The 18,545-nt window shown below is 41.2% G+C and overlaps 1 protein-coding gene across 3 annotated transcripts in view; it reads left to right on the top strand.

Moving 5' to 3' along the window:
• Window positions 1–18,545, top strand: part of BCAS3 (BCAS3 microtubule associated cell migration factor) — a 1,118,574-nt gene that overhangs the window by 494,044 nt on the left and 605,985 nt on the right. For all 3 annotated transcript variants that reach the window (XM_066575105.1, XM_066575107.1, XM_066575106.1), the window contains exons 17-19: window positions 2,574–2,698; window positions 6,412–6,577; window positions 9,553–9,653. In XM_066575105.1, the coding sequence (XP_066431202.1) occupies window positions 2,574–2,698; window positions 6,412–6,577; window positions 9,553–9,653 (392 nt within the window). The remainder of the gene's footprint in view (window positions 1–2,573; window positions 2,699–6,411; window positions 6,578–9,552; window positions 9,654–18,545) is intronic.

Genomic DNA, 18,545 nt, shown 5'->3' with positions numbered 1-18,545 from the left:
TAGTTTGGCATTTGATGGCAATACTTTGCTGGAATCGGAAATAGCAGTTTTACTGTGCTCTTTCATACAAGCCTTTAAGCTTCTCCTAGCACAATGTCTAACCAAAGACACATTTTTATTGGTATGAAAAAAGTGCCATTCAGTTGTTCTTCAGAAATGACTAATTCCAGTTCATGACAAACACTTAAATCTCCACTTTCTAAATTACATATCCATTACCTTGAATTGGAAAGAAAAGACCCGGGAATTCATAATTTAATATAGTGTTCCAATGGAAACATTCCAAAATGAAATGCATTTTATGATCCCATCTACCCTTTTAATGCTGTGGTGTGTCCCAACACTCGACTGACACATGAGCATGTAACAATGATTGATTACATGAAACACCTCAGCATCATTGTGTGATGATTCATAATGCTTTTATATCCTTTCTTGTAAACATTCCTGGTTATTCCAGACCAGTATTATGTTGATCTTGTGCCAAAACGGGTCAGTTTAGTCTTTAAAAGATTACCATAGCACATTGCATTTACAAATCACTTCTTTGTAGTGAGCTGCCTTTGAACTACTTCTGTGCTACAGCAAATCAATACTGGGCTATGTTTTAGTATTGCAAAAAAGAATGGATTTTATCACTACAGGATTTACAATATAACCTGTAGATTAGGAAATGTGTGCAATGTATTGCAGTGTAAACCACAGAGGTTTATGAATCGTGTAATGACTACACAGCTTGATCGCTGTTGCTCAAACCAAGGGCTAGAATGCAATATGGTGACACTCTATGCATTAAAGGGGTTGTCCCGCAGAAGCAAGTGCAGTTATACACTTCTGTATGGCCATATTAATGCACTTTGTAATATACATCGTGCATTAAATATTGGCCATACAGAAGTTATACACTTACCCCCTCCGGTGCTGGCGTCTCCGTCTCCATGGCAACTACCAAACTTCTCCTCTGGTCGCCGCAACAGTCGCGCTTGCGCAGAGAAGAATCCTCTTCTGGAGGGTCCGGGCTCACGAGCTGCGTCCTGGCTTTATCGCGTAGCTCCGCCCCGTCACATGGTGCCGATCAGCCAATGAGGTGGCTGTAATCGGCAGTGGAGCTCAGACTGGAGAAGAACATCCACGGTGCACCATGGGAGAAGACCCGCAGTGCACCATAAGAGAAGACCAGCGGTGCACCTTGGGAAATGACGGCGGCCATCTTGGAAGAAGATTTTTATAACTTCTTGAAACAGCTTCATGGTGAGTAGAAACGCTCTAAAAAACCGATTTACATGGGTAGTTTGTGATGCTTGCTTAACATGGGGGACTGGGGTGTGAAAAATTTTTCGTTTTGGCCGCGGGACAACCCCTTTAAGGAAAGTAAGTGATATATCTAGTATGACAGCTTTCTATTGGGTGGCAAACACTTGTGCTGGACTCTCCTATACAGAAGCACTGAGGCAAGGTGAAGAATTGCCTTGGAGTGGAATACAAAAACCCAGCAACATAATGGGGTTCAGTTGATCCTTGCTACGAGAGGCTCTGGGTCTTCTGTGTAAGCCAATGCTTGATACATTGTAATGTCCAGGACTAAAAAAATAAACAAGGCTGTATTCCTCCAGAAACAGCAACACCCCTGCCCATGGATTGTGTCTGATATTACAACTCCTCTCTATTGGAGCGAATGGGGTTTAGCTGCTGCACCACCGACAACATGTGGAAAGGTGCAACACTGTTTTTGAAGAAACCATTCATGTTTTTTTAATTCTAAACAATCCCTTAATATGAGACATTTCTTCCTTCAGAGTAATAAAACCACCCATGTTATTAATGGCAGCCATCCGATTCAGTAAAAAGTGAATCCAGTGGTTTCTGAGGACAAACCGTTTGTTCATAGGTACCATGTATTACGTTGTTTATAAGACTTCTACATAGCCTGCTCTTCCTCTTTATATTGAGCTGTTCTCTCTTTTACCATCTATTAACAGTTGCTGAAAACACGTCTTTTCAAAGAAGCTTTCCCTGTGTTCTCATAACCCACTGCTCATATACAATCTTTTCGGCACATTTTCTATACAGTACCTGCCAACCGTTTTACATTTCTGTTTTACAGTGCGTTTCAGCAAAAAGAATGTTGTAAGAACTGCATAATTTCAGATATTTTAGTATTAAAGCCACAGGAGTAGTACCAAGGATTGTTGTATTGTCATGTTCGCACATGCATCTCTGTTCCATTTCCAACAGATCAAGAAGAGGCATCATATCCTGCTTGTGTGCATTCTTTTAGTCAAACAACATATAATTTATGTGTGTATTTTTTATGTTACGTGTTCAATCTGCTTTGCATTACAAACTGTATTTGTCAACTGACTTTCTTTGACTTTATATGTTTTCTGTGTTTGTTATTTTATTATCTTACTGTTGAAAATAATCTGCAAGAACATTCTGGCATATTAAACCCATATGTTGTTCCAATGTAGTTTACCTATATTTACAATATTTGATTATTTTTATATACTTTGTGTTTAGTTCCAGCCATAATAAACATTTTTTTCTTTATTTTCTTATTCTATTTTTTAAAGCAAAGCTAAGCCAGCTCCACAGATTTCCCCAAGTAAGTCAACAGGAGGAGAGTTCTGTGTTGCTGCCGTATTTGGCTCATCTCGATCCTGGTTTGCCAGTAACCAAGGCATTAAAAGAGACAAAGGTTAGTCAATTATTTTTTTCTGATAGTAATTTTGTAAGTTTCAGTGTATTTAGAGACCAGAAATCTTTAACGTAGTAAGGGCTTGTTCACACAGGAATGACGATTTTCGTCCGGCAATGTCCAAGCCACAGCACCGCTGAAAATCCTGTGAACGGGCATTAAAACTCCAGTTTTAACGCCCATTCAGACGGCCAAGTGCGGCAATTATATGCCGCCCCCGGAATACCGCCCCCGTCCCACCCCCTCCCATTGCAGACAGCTGGCAAGGGGTGAAGAAAAGGAGGGAAGGGGGAGGGAGTTTAGCAGTGTAACTGCTAAACTCCCTCCCCCTTCCCTCCTCTTCTCTACCCCTACACCTCAGAAACCTCTCCACCCCAGCTAAACTCCCTCCCTTCTCCGGCAGCTGTCATAGGCTCCCATAGGAGTCTATTGCAGCAGCCACATTCCGTCCAGAAAAGATAGTTTCAGAACTATCTTTCCCGGCCGGCGTAAAAGTGCCGCACCGTATGCACATTCTTGGCCGGCTGGGCGCTTTTACGCAGTAGAAAAGTGCCCATCTGAACACAGATGGACAGCATATATTGTTCGGCTGTGAAAACGCAGCTGATATACTCTCATGTGAAAGAGCATTAAGGCCGTATTTAAATGGCTGACTTTATAACACGAGTTTTGTGCTTCGCAAGACACACGAAGCTTGCGAGAAAATAGAACCCATTTGCAATGGGTCTATTTTCTTGGTTTATTCTTCTCTCGCAGCGATGCGGAAAAGTCTCAGCATGCCTTATTTTTGTGTGAGTCTTGCCTAAGAATAGTAAATGCAAATGTGCAACGTCCCACAAATCTCACAGAACTCAGGTGCGGTGTCCGTGTGCTGTGCAATGCGAGTTGCACCCTAGAATGTCCAGAGTGACTTGTTATTCGCGGTGTAAATACAGCCACATACTTAGGTTTCTCCGTATAGAAAATGATCAGCCTATGGTAACTATAGAACAGATCACAAACAATCATGCTATTGTCCTAGAGAATATTTGTTGGGTACTGTTGATTACAATAAATTGTAGTTTTGATAGTAGCATGCTGCAGATATTGTTATGTGCCTTTGTTTGCTGTTTGTGACAGATGTGTCTGACTTTTTAGGTGGTTTTTGTCCTGGCCATATGTCCTTGGCTGAGATCACGATGTAAATGTAATTGTTTCTGACTGCCCTGTATGTCTATCAGCAAAGGAGTCGGGTCTAAACATAGAGCAACATATGTTGATCTGACTCACACAGTAAAGTGGCTCTATGAAGCTGTGCAGTGTTAGAAAGTCATGCCTGCCATTGTGCACAATAGTTATTGATATAATTTCAAGGAGACCTTCGAGATCCTCTGGCAGAACATGCAGCGAGCTTTACATGATAGTATGCTCTTTTTGCTTTTAAATGCAGTTAAGTACATATAATTTTTTTGCATAGCAGCTACATCTTTAGTTGATCAATGATCTTTATTCTCACCTGGGAAGAGGTCAGATACAAAAGCCTTAATAAAGCCTACACGAGTACAAACAAAAGTGTAAAATATTCAGCAGTCATTGATTGCCTTCATCACCTCAGTCTTCATTTTACTATTCCTTACTAGTAACCATTATAGCAGGTTATTGTTGAGAGGGAGAGTAGCATATACTAAATTGCATATCAGAGGTGCACATTTTGTCATTATACCAACGAGGATTCCAGAATAACCCCAACTCTGATTCCTGAAGTTTCCATTACCATCTGTTGACATTTGATAAGTTTTAACCTATTTTAGGGTTTGTTCGATTCTCTTTAGAGCGTTTGCATTAATTATATTGCTTACTTTTTTGGCTATGTTCACACATAGTATATAAAATGTTATTGTTAACTATTTTTAAAGATTAACCTATAAGGGAATATAGACTCCCTAGTAGAGAAAGAAGTTTCATTTGTCGTTTCAAATCCTTAGTTAAATTTTGTTGGGAATTTTGTTGCAGTTCTTGCAATAATCTGCAGTATGTGTAGATGCCTCTGAAGATTTTATTATGATGCTTGTCATTTGGCTTTGTTAAAACAAGATTCATTTGTAGCATACTATACTTTTTCTTTCAGATTTTCGGTGCAAATTCCTTAATTGGATATGTTACAATTGGAACACAATGTAATTTGACATAATTTGCACAGGATAGAGGAAAATAACACAAAAAATGCAACATGTGCATATACCTTTATCCTGTAGAGCAATTTTGCCAGAGATCCAATTCTAATTATATTTCTTTGAGTTATATGACTTTTTTTTGCTTGAAAACAACATATGCTCATTTGTCATATAAGATAACCTACACTGCTTTAACCCTTTCCAATCCAATTTGGATCCTGGTTTTCCTAGGGGGCTTACTCTTTTTCTGCTGTTATACAACAGCGCTATATGCTGGCTAAAGCCAGTACTGCATGATGTAACGTGTTGGATAGGCTCCGACAGAGGCTGGCAATATACAGTAAGAGAACCCCGACGGAGCTGTACAGGCTTAAATCCTAATGTCTTTAGACGTCAGACAGTGGATTGGAGAGGGTTAAAGGGGTTGTCCCGCGAAACAAAGTTGGGGTATACACTTCTGTATGGCCATATTAATGCACTTTGTAATGTACATTGTGCATTAATTATGAGCCATACAGAAGTTATTCACTTACCTGCTCCGTTGCTAGCGTCCTCGTCTCCATGGTGCCGTCTAATTTTCAGCGTCTAATCGCCCGATTAGACGCGCTTGCGCAGTCCGGTCTTCTCCGTGTTGAATGGGGCTGCTCGTGCTGGAGAGCTGCTCCTCGTAGCTCCGCCCCGTCACGTGTGCCGATTCCAGCCAATCAGGAGGCTGGAATCGGCAATGGACCGCACAGAAGACCTGCGGTCCACCGAGGGTGAAGATCCCGGCGGCCATCTTCGCAAGGTAAGTAAGAAGTCACCGGAGCGCGGGGATTCGGGTAAGTACTATCCGGGTTTTTTTTTCAACACATGCATCGGGTTTGTCTCGCGCCGAACGGGGGGGCTATTGAAAAAAAACAACCCGTTTCGGCGCGGGACAACCCCTTTAAGGCAGAATAGTTAATTGTTTGGTTGACTTTTTTATTGTAAAAAGTATATCATAGCTTTTCCAATTTTTTGTTAGAATAATGGCAGACCATGCTTTTCAATAGTGTTAGGAAAGCAATATCTGCACACACGCTTAAACCATAGAAAGCTATGGGTAGATTACAATGTTCATGTGAAAACTATTTTTGCTAACCAAATGTATCTTTCTGACACACTTAAATGTAGTGTGAAATAGACATTAGTTGCAGAGGAGTCTAATTGGTTAATGAATGGGCTAGAGTTTTTAGATCTGTTCATTGAGGAGTTCACTGAAATTCACTGTTCGGCATATCATAGTCTAGAATCATATAATATTCTAGAAATATGTATTCTAACAGAACTGAACACTGTTAGCAGCTATTAGCAACCATTTTGAAAAAGTGTGTTACGTGAATAGCAGAAAGTATTGTTTGCTTAGTCCAAAAAAGACTTATTTTAACATTCTGCAATGATTTGATCTATTCAGCCTTTTGATAGTAGACGTTCTTGAATATATTTTCAATAACAATGTTGCCAGGAGACAGTTTCTAAACTTCTGTTGGTGAACATTGTTGAATTTTGGTTTTAATTTTCTCATCCTTTTCCTCTAAGATCAATCCAAGCAATACATGGTGGAATCACTGTACATTATTAGCTGTTATGGGACTCTAGTAGAACATGTGTTGGAGCCTCGACCTCTGAGCACTGTAACCAAGATAAGTGATGACACACCACTGGAAATGTGGACATCGCCACGTGCCAGTTGGACTCTAGTAAGGTAAGTTAATGTTTATCACATTGTGTTTTGAAAGGAAACCTTGATATCATTTTTTTTTGTCAGAATAGAGTTATATCAGAAGCCTTTAAAGGAAACCGTTATTTTGTAAAGATTTTCTTTAAATTCTGTCAGATGCTGCCTAGGCTGTGGTTCATATAATCATTTGACATTCCATTTTTCTACTCCATCATGAGAGCAGTAAAACAGAATGCTAGATTTGTCCTATGATGGAAATAGACATTACAGACAGACACCATTGACTATAATAGGGGTTCACCTGGCTTCTGCCCATCCCTCCAGCATTTTGTGCCAGATCTGCATCAGAGCCTCCATTGCGATGTGAACAGATGCCTTAAAAACACACTGCTAAGTGGGGCCTTTTTGGAAACAGTACATGTATACAGGGTGGTAGTTTTGCAGAATATACAGGAAATCTCTCTGAAATTAAAAAGAATCAGTCATCAGGACAAATCCACTTAAGCAAGATGATGTATAAGATGCTCTATGGCAGGGGTCCCCAACTCCGGTCCTCAGGGACCACAAACAGGTCATGTTTTCAGGATATCCTATTGTAAGAACCCCTGTGGCAATGTCTGAGGCTTCGGCAATAATTACATCACCTGTGCAATACTGAGGAAATCCTGAAAACATGACCTGTGGGGTCCGTGAGGACTGGAGTTGGGGAACCCTGCTCTATGGGACGTAAGAGTCCAAGCTCAGAGTGCCGATTTAATATACACGCTACATGTAAATTAACGTGCCTTATTGGCTGAGAGATGCCACATGATCGCTGTGACACTTAAGCATCTGAAGGAGTCCAGACTGTAACCACATGGGGTCTCTTGTTCATTCAGGTCCCATTTTAACATACATTTGTCAAATTTATGACTGCAAACAAACATGTACATCACAATTATTTCTTAAAGGGGTTGTCCTTGACTTTATTGATGACCTGTGCTCAGTAGTTGATCAGCTGGGATCTGCTTGTGATCCCTGCTGAATATCTGATTACCAGGCCAGCTTTCAGTGCAGACAGCATTGAAAGTAGATAACACTGTCAGTATTGCAGCTCCTTGGGTTGAATCCAGTGGGAGCTTTTCCAACAAGGCCACTGCAACAGCTAGCCTAACAATCAGCTGATCAGTGGGGATCCTGAGCGGTAGATCTCCACAGATCAACTGTTGATGACCTTTCATGAGGATAGGTTTCACTCTAGTAGCTGTGCAATGGTCAGAAATTGCTAGCTATTTATCTGTATAACGTGCAGGTGCAAATATACATTATATAAAGTATATGAAATATACTAATGTTATTTCATCAGACATTTATAAATGATATTTCTCTACCATTACTTAGTCTTATTATCATTACCCTCTAATTTATATCTACATTAATGTGATTGTGTAGCAATGTAGCATTGTTCCATTGGTTTTCTAATAAAAGTTAGTCTAGATTGAAATGGCCCTTAATATGTGGCCAGACCTAGCTGCACCAAGCAGAAATCAATCTATAAATATTATCCCAGTGTCTTTTTTTTTGGACATTTTAAAGTATTTTGCAATTGATTTTCAGGATGCATTGTCCTGCAGCAGCGGTTATTCCTGTATTGGTATAATCAATATGAACGATACAGAGCAATTTACAAGGAACATTCCTTAATTAAAATGACCTCATATTGAACAGAACTGTCATTTTTCATAGAGTAAGAACATGAAGGAGTTTTGTCTGATCTAAGGACTTTGTTAATGCTGCTGAGCACTGTTTTAATGTACATGATTGGGCTTCTAGACATGCAGTTCAGTAAGATGGCCTTCCAATTTTACAACTATTTTTTTTTTAGAATATACACCAATCAGCCATAACATTAAACCAATGGTAGCTGAAATAGCATTGATTGTCTAGTGCCAATCGCAACCGGTCAAAGAGCGGGATATATTACACAGCAAGTGAACAGTTAGTCTATTAAGTTGATGTGTTGAAAGCAGAAAAAGTTGGCAAATATAATAATCTGAATGACCTAGTTGAATGGGTCAGGGCATCTCTAAAACGCCAGGTCTTCTGGGGTGTTCTTGGTATGCAGTGGTTAGAACTTAACAATTTTTTTAAAAAAGGACAACCGGTGAACCAGCGACAGGATTATGGGTGCCTAAGGTTCACTAATTCGAGTGGAGAGCAAAAGCTAGCCTATCTGACCCAATCTCACATAAGTAAGAAGGAAACACACACATTTGACAACATTTTGGTGCAGCTACGGGGAAGATAGGTTAGCAGAATACCAAAAGCACCCATGAAAATTCCTAACTGGCCTGAGCACATTTGTCCAATATAAAGGAAAGAAAGGAAGGTGAAAATATGCTTGCCTAGCACTTCCATAGTGAGTAGAATATTGTTTGATGCCCGAACAAACTCCTGGTATTCTTTATGATTTGTACCATAGTTTAAATATGTGTTATTTAAAAGTAAACCATCCAATGTTATGAATGCATTAAAATTACACATTTGTAGACTGACCTATACCTTTCCTTATATAGAAGCACTTTACAAGATTATATACATTTCATATCTGCCAAAGAGAAAGTCAGGAACATGGTCTCAAGTGTTGCAGGTGCTGTTGTCAGAGGGCAGCGTAATTGTGTAATTGGCAGCATTGGTAATTACAGGTGCAGCTCTCATCAACATCAATGAGAGCTGGGCCTTCCATTACCAGCACCAGCCACTACACAGAGGTCAGAGCTATCTGCATCCGCTACATTCCCTGTGTGTTTTGCCGGTGTCAACAGGCACCCAATCAGCTGATCAGCTGGGGCCCTGAGTGCGAACCCCAGCTGATCAACTATTGATCACCTATCCTGAGGATAGGTTGCCAATAAAAATTGCCTGGAAAACCCCTTTAATATATTCTGCATCGTTATATTATTATTTTTTAATGTAAATGATATTAAATTACTAATATTTTACACATTTTATTTCCTCAGGACTCCTCAGTGGAATGAGCTACAGCCACCATTTAATGCAAACCATCCTTTGTTATTGGCGTCAGATGTGGTACAATATTATCAATACCTGCTAGCTGGCCGTAAGTGTGTTACTTGTTTTTTCTTTTGTTTGTGCCAACAGAAACAAAATAATCCATATTTTTTCAGAATTTTCTTGCTGAAATGATAGTTGTGAAAGGGAGTGTACCAAAATTTCAAGTTATCCACAGGATAACTTGAAATTTTGGTTAAACCACTTTACCAACTATCATATCAGTAAGAAATGATGATTTCGGTAGGGGTTTTACTGCTGAGATCCCTGCCAATCTCAAGAACAGGTGTCCCATTCTCCTGTCACTGCGGAGTTGCTACACCACCCGCAGTGAGGAGGAGTCTGAATGGAGCTCTAGCTGAGCCAGCGCTCTCTGCACCCTCCATGGGACTGCCGAGATACTAGAGTGTCTTCACCAAACTACCACAGCCTTTTCCCGCAGAGTTACTTTTCGTCCGAATGATCATTTTTAGTTGAGTTTAAAATGCATCATTCGGACGGACAGCTAATAGCAGGGACTGCACACTGTGATTCTTCACGGGAGCACTGATAGCATTGTTTTCAGCTGCAATCCCTCGGCAGAACAAAAGGGCTGTATGCAGATAACAGACCACCTACTGTTATCTGTATACAGCTCAGGAAGGCTCATTTACATGCAAATAAAGCTAATAAGCTGCCAATGGGCACTAATACCCATTAGCAGCTTTTGAAAAATGATTGCTCAAACTGTCATCGTCCCTATCATTTGAATGAATTTTGAGCGATCATCTTTGCATGTAAATGGGGCTTTAGTCTCATCGGCTTCCTTCCCCTCTGACTCAGATTCATCCTGCCTTCACTAATCCCACATTACTACAAGGGACCTGCACAGTCTTCTGAAGGATTTATCCACAAAGAGAAACCTTGAATTGCTTATACGTTGCATGAAAGCCTTGCAGGAAAAAGCAATTATGGAGTTAAAGTCGGAACTGCGCTCCCTATCATCCCGTTTAACTTCTACCAAATGGCAGTTCTCATCCTTAGATGTGAAGTCGAAGAGACGTTGGTGATACAACGCTCTCTCATAGACTTGGCCAGGATTGACACAGTCATCTCATCATTATTTGAGGGCATGCGCTTTAATGACAGATAGCAGATCTATAGAAGGGCCTCAGGCCTATATAAGGCAATATAAGAACACTATATGCAAAGTCTCTGTGGTATGAGAGCTACATCTTTCATTGAGGCTCTATTAGTCTATGGAGACTTTTTTGTCCATTTGATGCAGCTGCTATAAAGCACACACAATCTATTGCACACATCTATGCTGTGCAGGGAGTATATCACTCCAGTGTGGCAAGATCCAGGAAAGTGCTGTACAGGTAGATAAAATTGTTTTTAAAAATGTGACTTTACCAAAACAATAAACTTGTTTTTCTTCTATTCTACATGCTTAATTGTAGTTAATGAAAGAAAAATGAAATACATGATTTACAGATACAGCAAATGTTGTCGTGATATTAACCCTTTCCAATCCACTGTCTGACATCTAAAGACATTCTGATTGAAAGCTGTACTGCTCCGATGTCAGAAGACGTCCAGCAGGGTATTCTTACTGTATATTACTGGCTGCTCTGTTGTCGGGGGCCTCTCAAGCATGTCCCATACCGCAGTACAGGCTCTAGCCAACAGATGGTGCCGTTGCATAATGGCAGAAAGAGAAAACCCCCTAGGAAACCCTGAATCCAAAATTGGATTGCAAAGGGTTAATATGTTAGGATAACTACACATAATTGCAATGTACTGCAACATTGTAAATTGAGTTATCATGATAGGCCAGCCATGTTTGCTACCCAAGTATGCCTCTTTCACATCTGCGCTGGAGGCTCCTGGCACAAAATCTCAGAAGAAATAGTACAGCATGCCGCACTATTTCGTTAAGGAAAATATGCGGTAAGAACTCAAGTATTCACTGGGGTCTGCTTGGAGACGTACAGGTGCCAGATTTGGCGGTTCGAGGACAGAGCTGAACAACGGAAATACAAGTGCAGTTGAGAAAGTGACCTTAATTGAACTGTTCTTCTAAGCATATATCCTATGCAAGCCTTCCTTAAAGTGAATTGATTTGCTTTGTGCTGATATACTTTACATGCATTTGTGTTGAAAGAGGACTTGTCATCACTCCTGATTTACCTATTGTATTCCTTATAAAATAACCATTTTGTAGATTTTTTTCTTAGAACGCTGCTGTTCCTTTGCTATTCCTTCTGGAGGTGTATTAATACATTGATAACTTCCTTGGTAAGGGCTCAGTCAGACGGGCGTTTTTTCGCGCGATTTGCGCATCCGCATCCGCAAATCGCGTGACCGGTGCACGCAAGTCGCCCGCAAATCGCCCGAAAATCTGCTCCTAGCCGCGTTTCATTAGAAACGGGCCGGAGCTGTCCAGCGCAGTGCATTCAATGGAGACGGCAATACAGCCGTCTCCATTGAAAGCAATGCGCTGCGGGCGAGCCCGGGATGAATTGTCGGTAAGGGCTTAAATATATAAGCCCTTACCTGCAATTCATCCTAAAATGTGTTAAAATAAAAAAAAATTGTATACTCACCTTCTGCTGGCAGCCGAAGCTCCGCGCGGCCGTCCTGCAGTGGGTGTGAAGGGGGTGTGAGTCAGACCTGCCCCCTGATTGGCTCAGCGCTGAGCCAATCAGAGGCATGCCTCACTCACACCCATTCATGAATTCATGAATGGATGTGAGTCAGACCTGCCCCTAAGGCAGCAGTCACTCACCCATTCATGAATTCATGAATGGGTGTGTGAGTGTTTTCAGCCTCTGATTGGTCAGGGCTGTGACCAATCAGAGGCAGATCATTCAGCAGGCGGGGATTTTAAAGCCCCGCCGGCTGAATAGTGCCGAGAAGCAGTTCAGGAGAACTGACAGCGGCCGCGGCTGGACTCCGGCTGCAGCGGAAAGGTGAGTATACATTTTTTTTTATTTTAACACATTTTAGGATGAATTGCAGGGAAGGGCTTATATATTTAACCCCTTCCCGACAATTCACCCCGCGCACGCCGGCAGCCCATTGCTTTCAATGGAGCGGCTGTGTTGTCACTCCATTAAATTCAATGGGCAAACATCGTTCTTCTCTGTCACAGCTGTTACAGCTGTGGCAGAGAAGAATGATTTGTCTTCTATATGTTCTCAGTGGGGTCGGCGCTGCTGCCGCCGGCCCCATTGAGCGCATATACAGAAGAGAACAGGAATCGCAGATAGGTGCGATCTGCGATTTTTTGTTCTATAATTTATCGGACGAGCGCATAAAAAGCGCTCATGTGTCCGATACCATTGCAAAGCAATGGTTTTAAAAAATCGCCGGACGCATGCGCATGCGCAAATCACGGCTAAAAACGCCCGTCTGACTAAGCCCTAATAGCGTGTCCTCCTATTGCCACCTTCTATTCAGTTATACACTCAGTATTTTGTGTATAAAATTAAATCCTATTCATGTTATTTTGCACAGAATTAAGCCATAGTATCTGAATGTGCAAAATAAGCCACATTGTGTGATGAATGTGCTGTAAACTGTAATCTTACTGTCAGACTGACTTGTGTTTATTGCATAGTAACATTTGCCTTCTCTTCCCAAAATATATGTAACTTACGTGTTGGCAGTGTGTCTGCTCTGAAAGTTTGGAGAGTTGCACTCTAAAAACAGTTATGAGCATAGTCTTAGATGTAGCATACTGCACATTCACACTGTGTCTTAAGAAAATGTCCAAATATGGCAAAGGAAATCTGAATTGGGAAGTTTGTACTTATTTTAAGCTTTTGGCTTTATTGGCATGCCTGCTAAGTTCCCCATGCAAACTGAAACCTCTAGTAGCATACAGGGCTCAACATTTCCCATTGGTTTGAGCTGCTGGAATTTTTGAAGCCAAATATATCACTAACATCTACAGACTTCCCAGTACTGACATATTACTATATTTTCAGCTGCTGTCAACTTCATAATCTGCCAGCATTTCTTGTAAAATCTTGGAAATGGCTAAAAAGCCAAATGTCAGATATGCAGCATGAGATTAGTACCGTATTACTTCAGCCCATCTAAAGCAATATATTACAGATAATGCGTTGAACCTTACACATTTCCTTGTTTGTTTGCATATAATTTGTGATCTTGTGTCATTGGTATTACACAATCTAGTTGGAACAGTGAATGCACAACTTTGGTTTTATCCAGTAAGGCTCTTTAGGCAGTATTTTTTCAGTCCACTGCTGGTGCTGTATGGCTTCCACCTTCTATTCAGAAAACCGCATAGGGACAGAAACTAGGACAGACCATAGACAGAACTGTAGTGGTGAATATGTGAGATGGAGACCTTTTTCATCTCAGTGTCATATAGTTTCTGTCCCTGTTAGTCTTTTATACTGAGGGGAAAAGCACTGTTCTTCAGCCATTTTTTACCAAAGAGGTCTCCGTATCACATATTGGGGCACATTTAAAAAACTTTTTATACCAGCTGCTGGCGTAAAAGAGTCACGACGTTTTACGCAAGCTGGTATTTGCCCAAATATTTGTGACTTATCTTCTTTCCGCAGTGCCCCTGACTCTTTTCTGAATAGTAAATGGGGCTTGCCGGGAGGGGAGTGACCACGGTGGGCCAACAGATTTATGTATAATTTACTATAGAAACTGGCATAAATCATACTGGAATTGTACGTACACTTCTGAGTAGGTGCACGAAGGAGCTGGGATTGCGCGTAATGGCCCTTTTACACGGGACGATAATTATCGTTCTGAATCCCGCTCTAAACGAATCTGAACAATAATCGTCCCGTGTAAATGCATGCAGTGGCTGAACAGGCGTTGTTCAGTCATTCAGTTTCTGCGTGCAGAAAACAGAACAACGAGCTGTTCAGTGTAAACTGACTGTTTACTGTGAATGGAAGCGGACGGGGAGAGAACACTGCTCAGCCGATTCCACCTCCGGCAGTGGGAAGTGCTGTGAGCTACGTCAACGATACTCACTCCTGCGTAACAGCACAGGAGTGAGCATCACTTGGACGAGTGTTATCCTATCTAAAAGGACCATAAAATGGCCACTATTATCAATATATACTGGAAAGCTAAAGACGGGGCATTGTGTTACAAGGAGCCTGCTAGATAAGGCAGATTACATAGCCGTTTCTTTTTCTTTTCTTTTTTTTTAAATTTGTTTTATTAAAGAACATAAAACACATAACAGATCATATTATTTAGTGAAAGCTGAATATAACATGGTTCAAATAGAAGAATAAAGTACACATATCCCCCTTTTTTTATACTTATAATTTTTTTTGAATTTTCAGAGTGTACAGCATTTTCAAGCAGAGCAAAAAGAGAGGCTTTACATCATCGTCTTTAGAAATTGCATGTTACATCATCTTTATAGGGGGGGGGGTGGGATGGGGGGAGGGCGGGGGGGGGGGGGGGGATATCAGGGAAGTTTACAACCTTTAACACATACCCCTTTTTTGACAGCTTTCTGAGCCACTACTAACTTGACTACAAATCTTGGATTAAAGACCCTTTTAAATATGCTGATGACTGAGGATGAACATTAATGTTCTTGACATTGGCCCATATAAATATATCCACTATAAGTCAACAAACAGACAAACTTTTGTCAGCTGAGCAGATCTTTTACGCAGGCATAAAAATACTCACTCATGGGTAGCATATCTCCTTGCCTAAATAGAGGGACAAGCTGCTGTTGAATGCAACCTCTATGGGGAGAAACTTTTTTAAAAATAATTGTTAATTCCCATACTAGAGATCCTCTGCTGTGCATAAATGGCATTAACAAGAACTAAATAGCATGCTATATTTTGGCATTCGTTAACGTCAGAATCACTGCCCATCTAGAAGGCCTTTTTAAGCCATTTACGACTTTTTTAGGGTTTGCCCCTCATCTGTGCAGTAGGATCCTGGCTCGGCTAGTAAGAGGCCTATGACGTGGGTCGGGAGGGGTAACCTAACTCCTTAAGTAGAGCGTCAAGAAGGTGAGCGAGGAGACCTTTAAGGCCATCCATGCTCCCCTGGATAATATGCAAGTAAAGGAGATGGAACAATACCTCTTCAAGGCAACCTACTGCACACTGATTAGGGGTATAATCCCCGAAAACAGCTGTCTGTGTATGGATTCTGGCTTGATTTCCAATTCCCAATCATTGCTCTAAAAACATGTCTAAAGGGTCAGGCATTGATTTAAAGGAATGTTGCGATCTAATAGGTGGCTCTGCAGAGGTGTTGTTCCATCTCCTTTTTTTGCATATTGCCCAGAGGAGCATGGATGGTCCTATAAGTCTTCTCACTCACCTTCTTGGTGCTCTCCTTAAGTGATGTTACCCCCGTTCTGAAAGCTATAACATTTATATTTTTTCATAGATGTAGCTGCGTAAAAACTTATTTTTTGTGGCAAGAGTTGCATTTTTGAATTGCACCATTTTGAAGTACATACAAAGTACTCATGACCCTTGTGAGGGAATTAGTTGGGGATCGCCCGAGATGCATACCACACATTCAATGCAAGCTGCCTGGACTTGAACTCTCCAGATAGCTATTATTTTCTTTAACTTGAGGGGCAGCTTTAGAGAAAACAGTCACTTCAGAGGGTAAAGACAAAATAACGTATGTCCGTGCAGCTCAGACTTAACATAAATTGGCCGTAACTGCTGACTAGAGTGCTAACAGACCCTCACAACCTTATTCACAAAACAGCAGCAGTTTTAGTCCTGTGCTCACACAAATGACACAGTATGACAGCTCCCATAGCTTTGAGTGCCTGAGTATCCAGACAGAGAAGACTGCACATTCCTCTGCCCCTCTTGCACAGCCACTGGAGCTGTCCATTAAAGGGGTTGTCCCGCGGCAGCAAGTGGGTCTATACACTTCTGTATGGCCATATTAATGCACTTTGTAATGTACATTGTGCATTAATTATGAGCCATACAGAAGTTATAAGAAGTTTTTCACTTACCTGCTCCGTTGCTAGCGTCCTCGTTTCCATGGAGCCTACTAATTTTCGGCGTCTAATGGCCAAATTAGCCGCGCTTGCGCAGTCCGGGTCTTCTTCTTTTCTCAATGGGGCCGCTCGTGCAGGATGCCGGCTCCGTGTAGCTCCGCCCCGTCACGTGCCGATTCCAGCCAATCAGGAGGCTGGAATCGGCAATGGACCGCACAGAAGCCCTGCGGTCCACCGAGGGAGAAGATGCCGGCGGCCATCTTCAGCCGGTAAGTAAGAAGTCACCGGAGCGCGGGGATTCAGGTAAGCGCTGTGCGGATTTTTCTTTAGGTCCCTGCATCGGGGTTGTCTCGCGCCGAACGGGGGGGGGGTTGAAAAAAAACAAAACCCGTTTCGGCGCGGGACAACCCCTTTAAACTAGGAATAAACTAATAACTAGCAGGTGAACCTGCTCCCCACTGCTTCACAGAATGATAGGAGTCTTGAAGAAATATACTTCCCATCCACTACAACTCTTATCATCCCGTCACACCCTATATTAACTGTTTCTGAAGGGGATGGACAAAAAATGTAATTTCACAGTTATTTACTTTTTACATTTTGCATCCTGAATTCACCATGGGACATAAATAACATGTTCTCTTTAGTCTGCCTTTTAGTATGATTACAGTGATGCCAAATCTATATAGTTCTGTAACGTTTTACTACTTTTGTACAACAAAAATTCTTTTTGAAAGTAATTTACTTTTGTTGCTGTATTCTTAGAACTACAATTTTTTTTCATTTTTGCATTAACAGGTCTGTATTATGGCTTTCTTTATGGTGCCTTGCACTTTTTTGCTGTCATTTTGGCATACATACAGAAGTGTTCTTCTTAACCTTTCCTCTTGGCTCAACATGTCATGAGTGGTGTGGTATAAGATGACCAGCTTTGAAAAAAAAAACATGATTTCATAGTATTCTTTTATAAAATGTCCATGCATGGGTATTTAGGTAGCCGCCATGTGGTTGTGATGTGAACTGCAGACTGTCAAGGGTGTTTATAGTATGTCATGATATTGTATTGAATTTGTTCATGAGAAACTGGAGTCCTTAACTGCATTAAATTAAAGAAAGGTAAGGGTAGACACATCTGTATGACATCTGAATTGAAGACAGGCGGGCAGACCAGGAGATGCTGAGCAGACTGATATATAGTTTTATGCGAAAATATTCAGTATAACTTGGATTTTATTAATTTAAATCTCAGCACATTCTGAGCTGAACAGTCCAATGGGCGGAGCTATCAGTGATTGACAGCTACCTCCATATAAACAGTCATGCACAGAGAGCTGTCAGTTACTGATAGGACCACCCACTGGACCTCTAAGCTCAGAATGTGCAGATGTAAATGAATAAAATGTAAGTAATACTCAATCTTTTTCCATAACACTATATGTCACTTTGCACAGCTCCTCCTGCTCTATAACATGCTGCCTACAGTTCGGACAATATCTTTGAGCTGACAGGTTCCCTTTAACTGTTTGTAATAAGCAAGTAATTTAATGGCAGCTTTTCCCTCTCAGACCTACATACAGGGCCAGTCATCTAAGCAGATGGCTAAACTATTTCTAAAATCCTCCCCCTTAAACCACTGCCCCTATGGAAACCTGAAATTCCTCCTTCCACGTCCCTATGATGATAACTGAAACCATCAATATTACTTTACCTTCATGCGGTTGAACTTTCTCAACATTTTTTCAAAAGGTTTCAGACATAGAAAAGTCAACCACCCCAACATGGTACAGATTTTGAAAAAAACAACACTGCAATTAATAAGATACAATTTAAATTTTGTTATATTCCTTTTTGTATTATTAATAGAGATGAGCGAGTATACTCGGTAAAGGCAATTGCTCGAGCGAGCATTGCCTTTAGCGAGTATCTCCCCCGCTCGAGATGAAACGTTCGGGTGCC

This window comes from Eleutherodactylus coqui, chromosome 1, assembly GCF_035609145.1.
Source record: "Eleutherodactylus coqui strain aEleCoq1 chromosome 1, aEleCoq1.hap1, whole genome shotgun sequence".
Classification (NCBI taxonomy): domain Eukaryota; kingdom Metazoa; phylum Chordata; class Amphibia; order Anura; family Eleutherodactylidae; genus Eleutherodactylus; species Eleutherodactylus coqui.
This window is presented reverse-complemented; position numbering and strand designations above follow the sequence as displayed.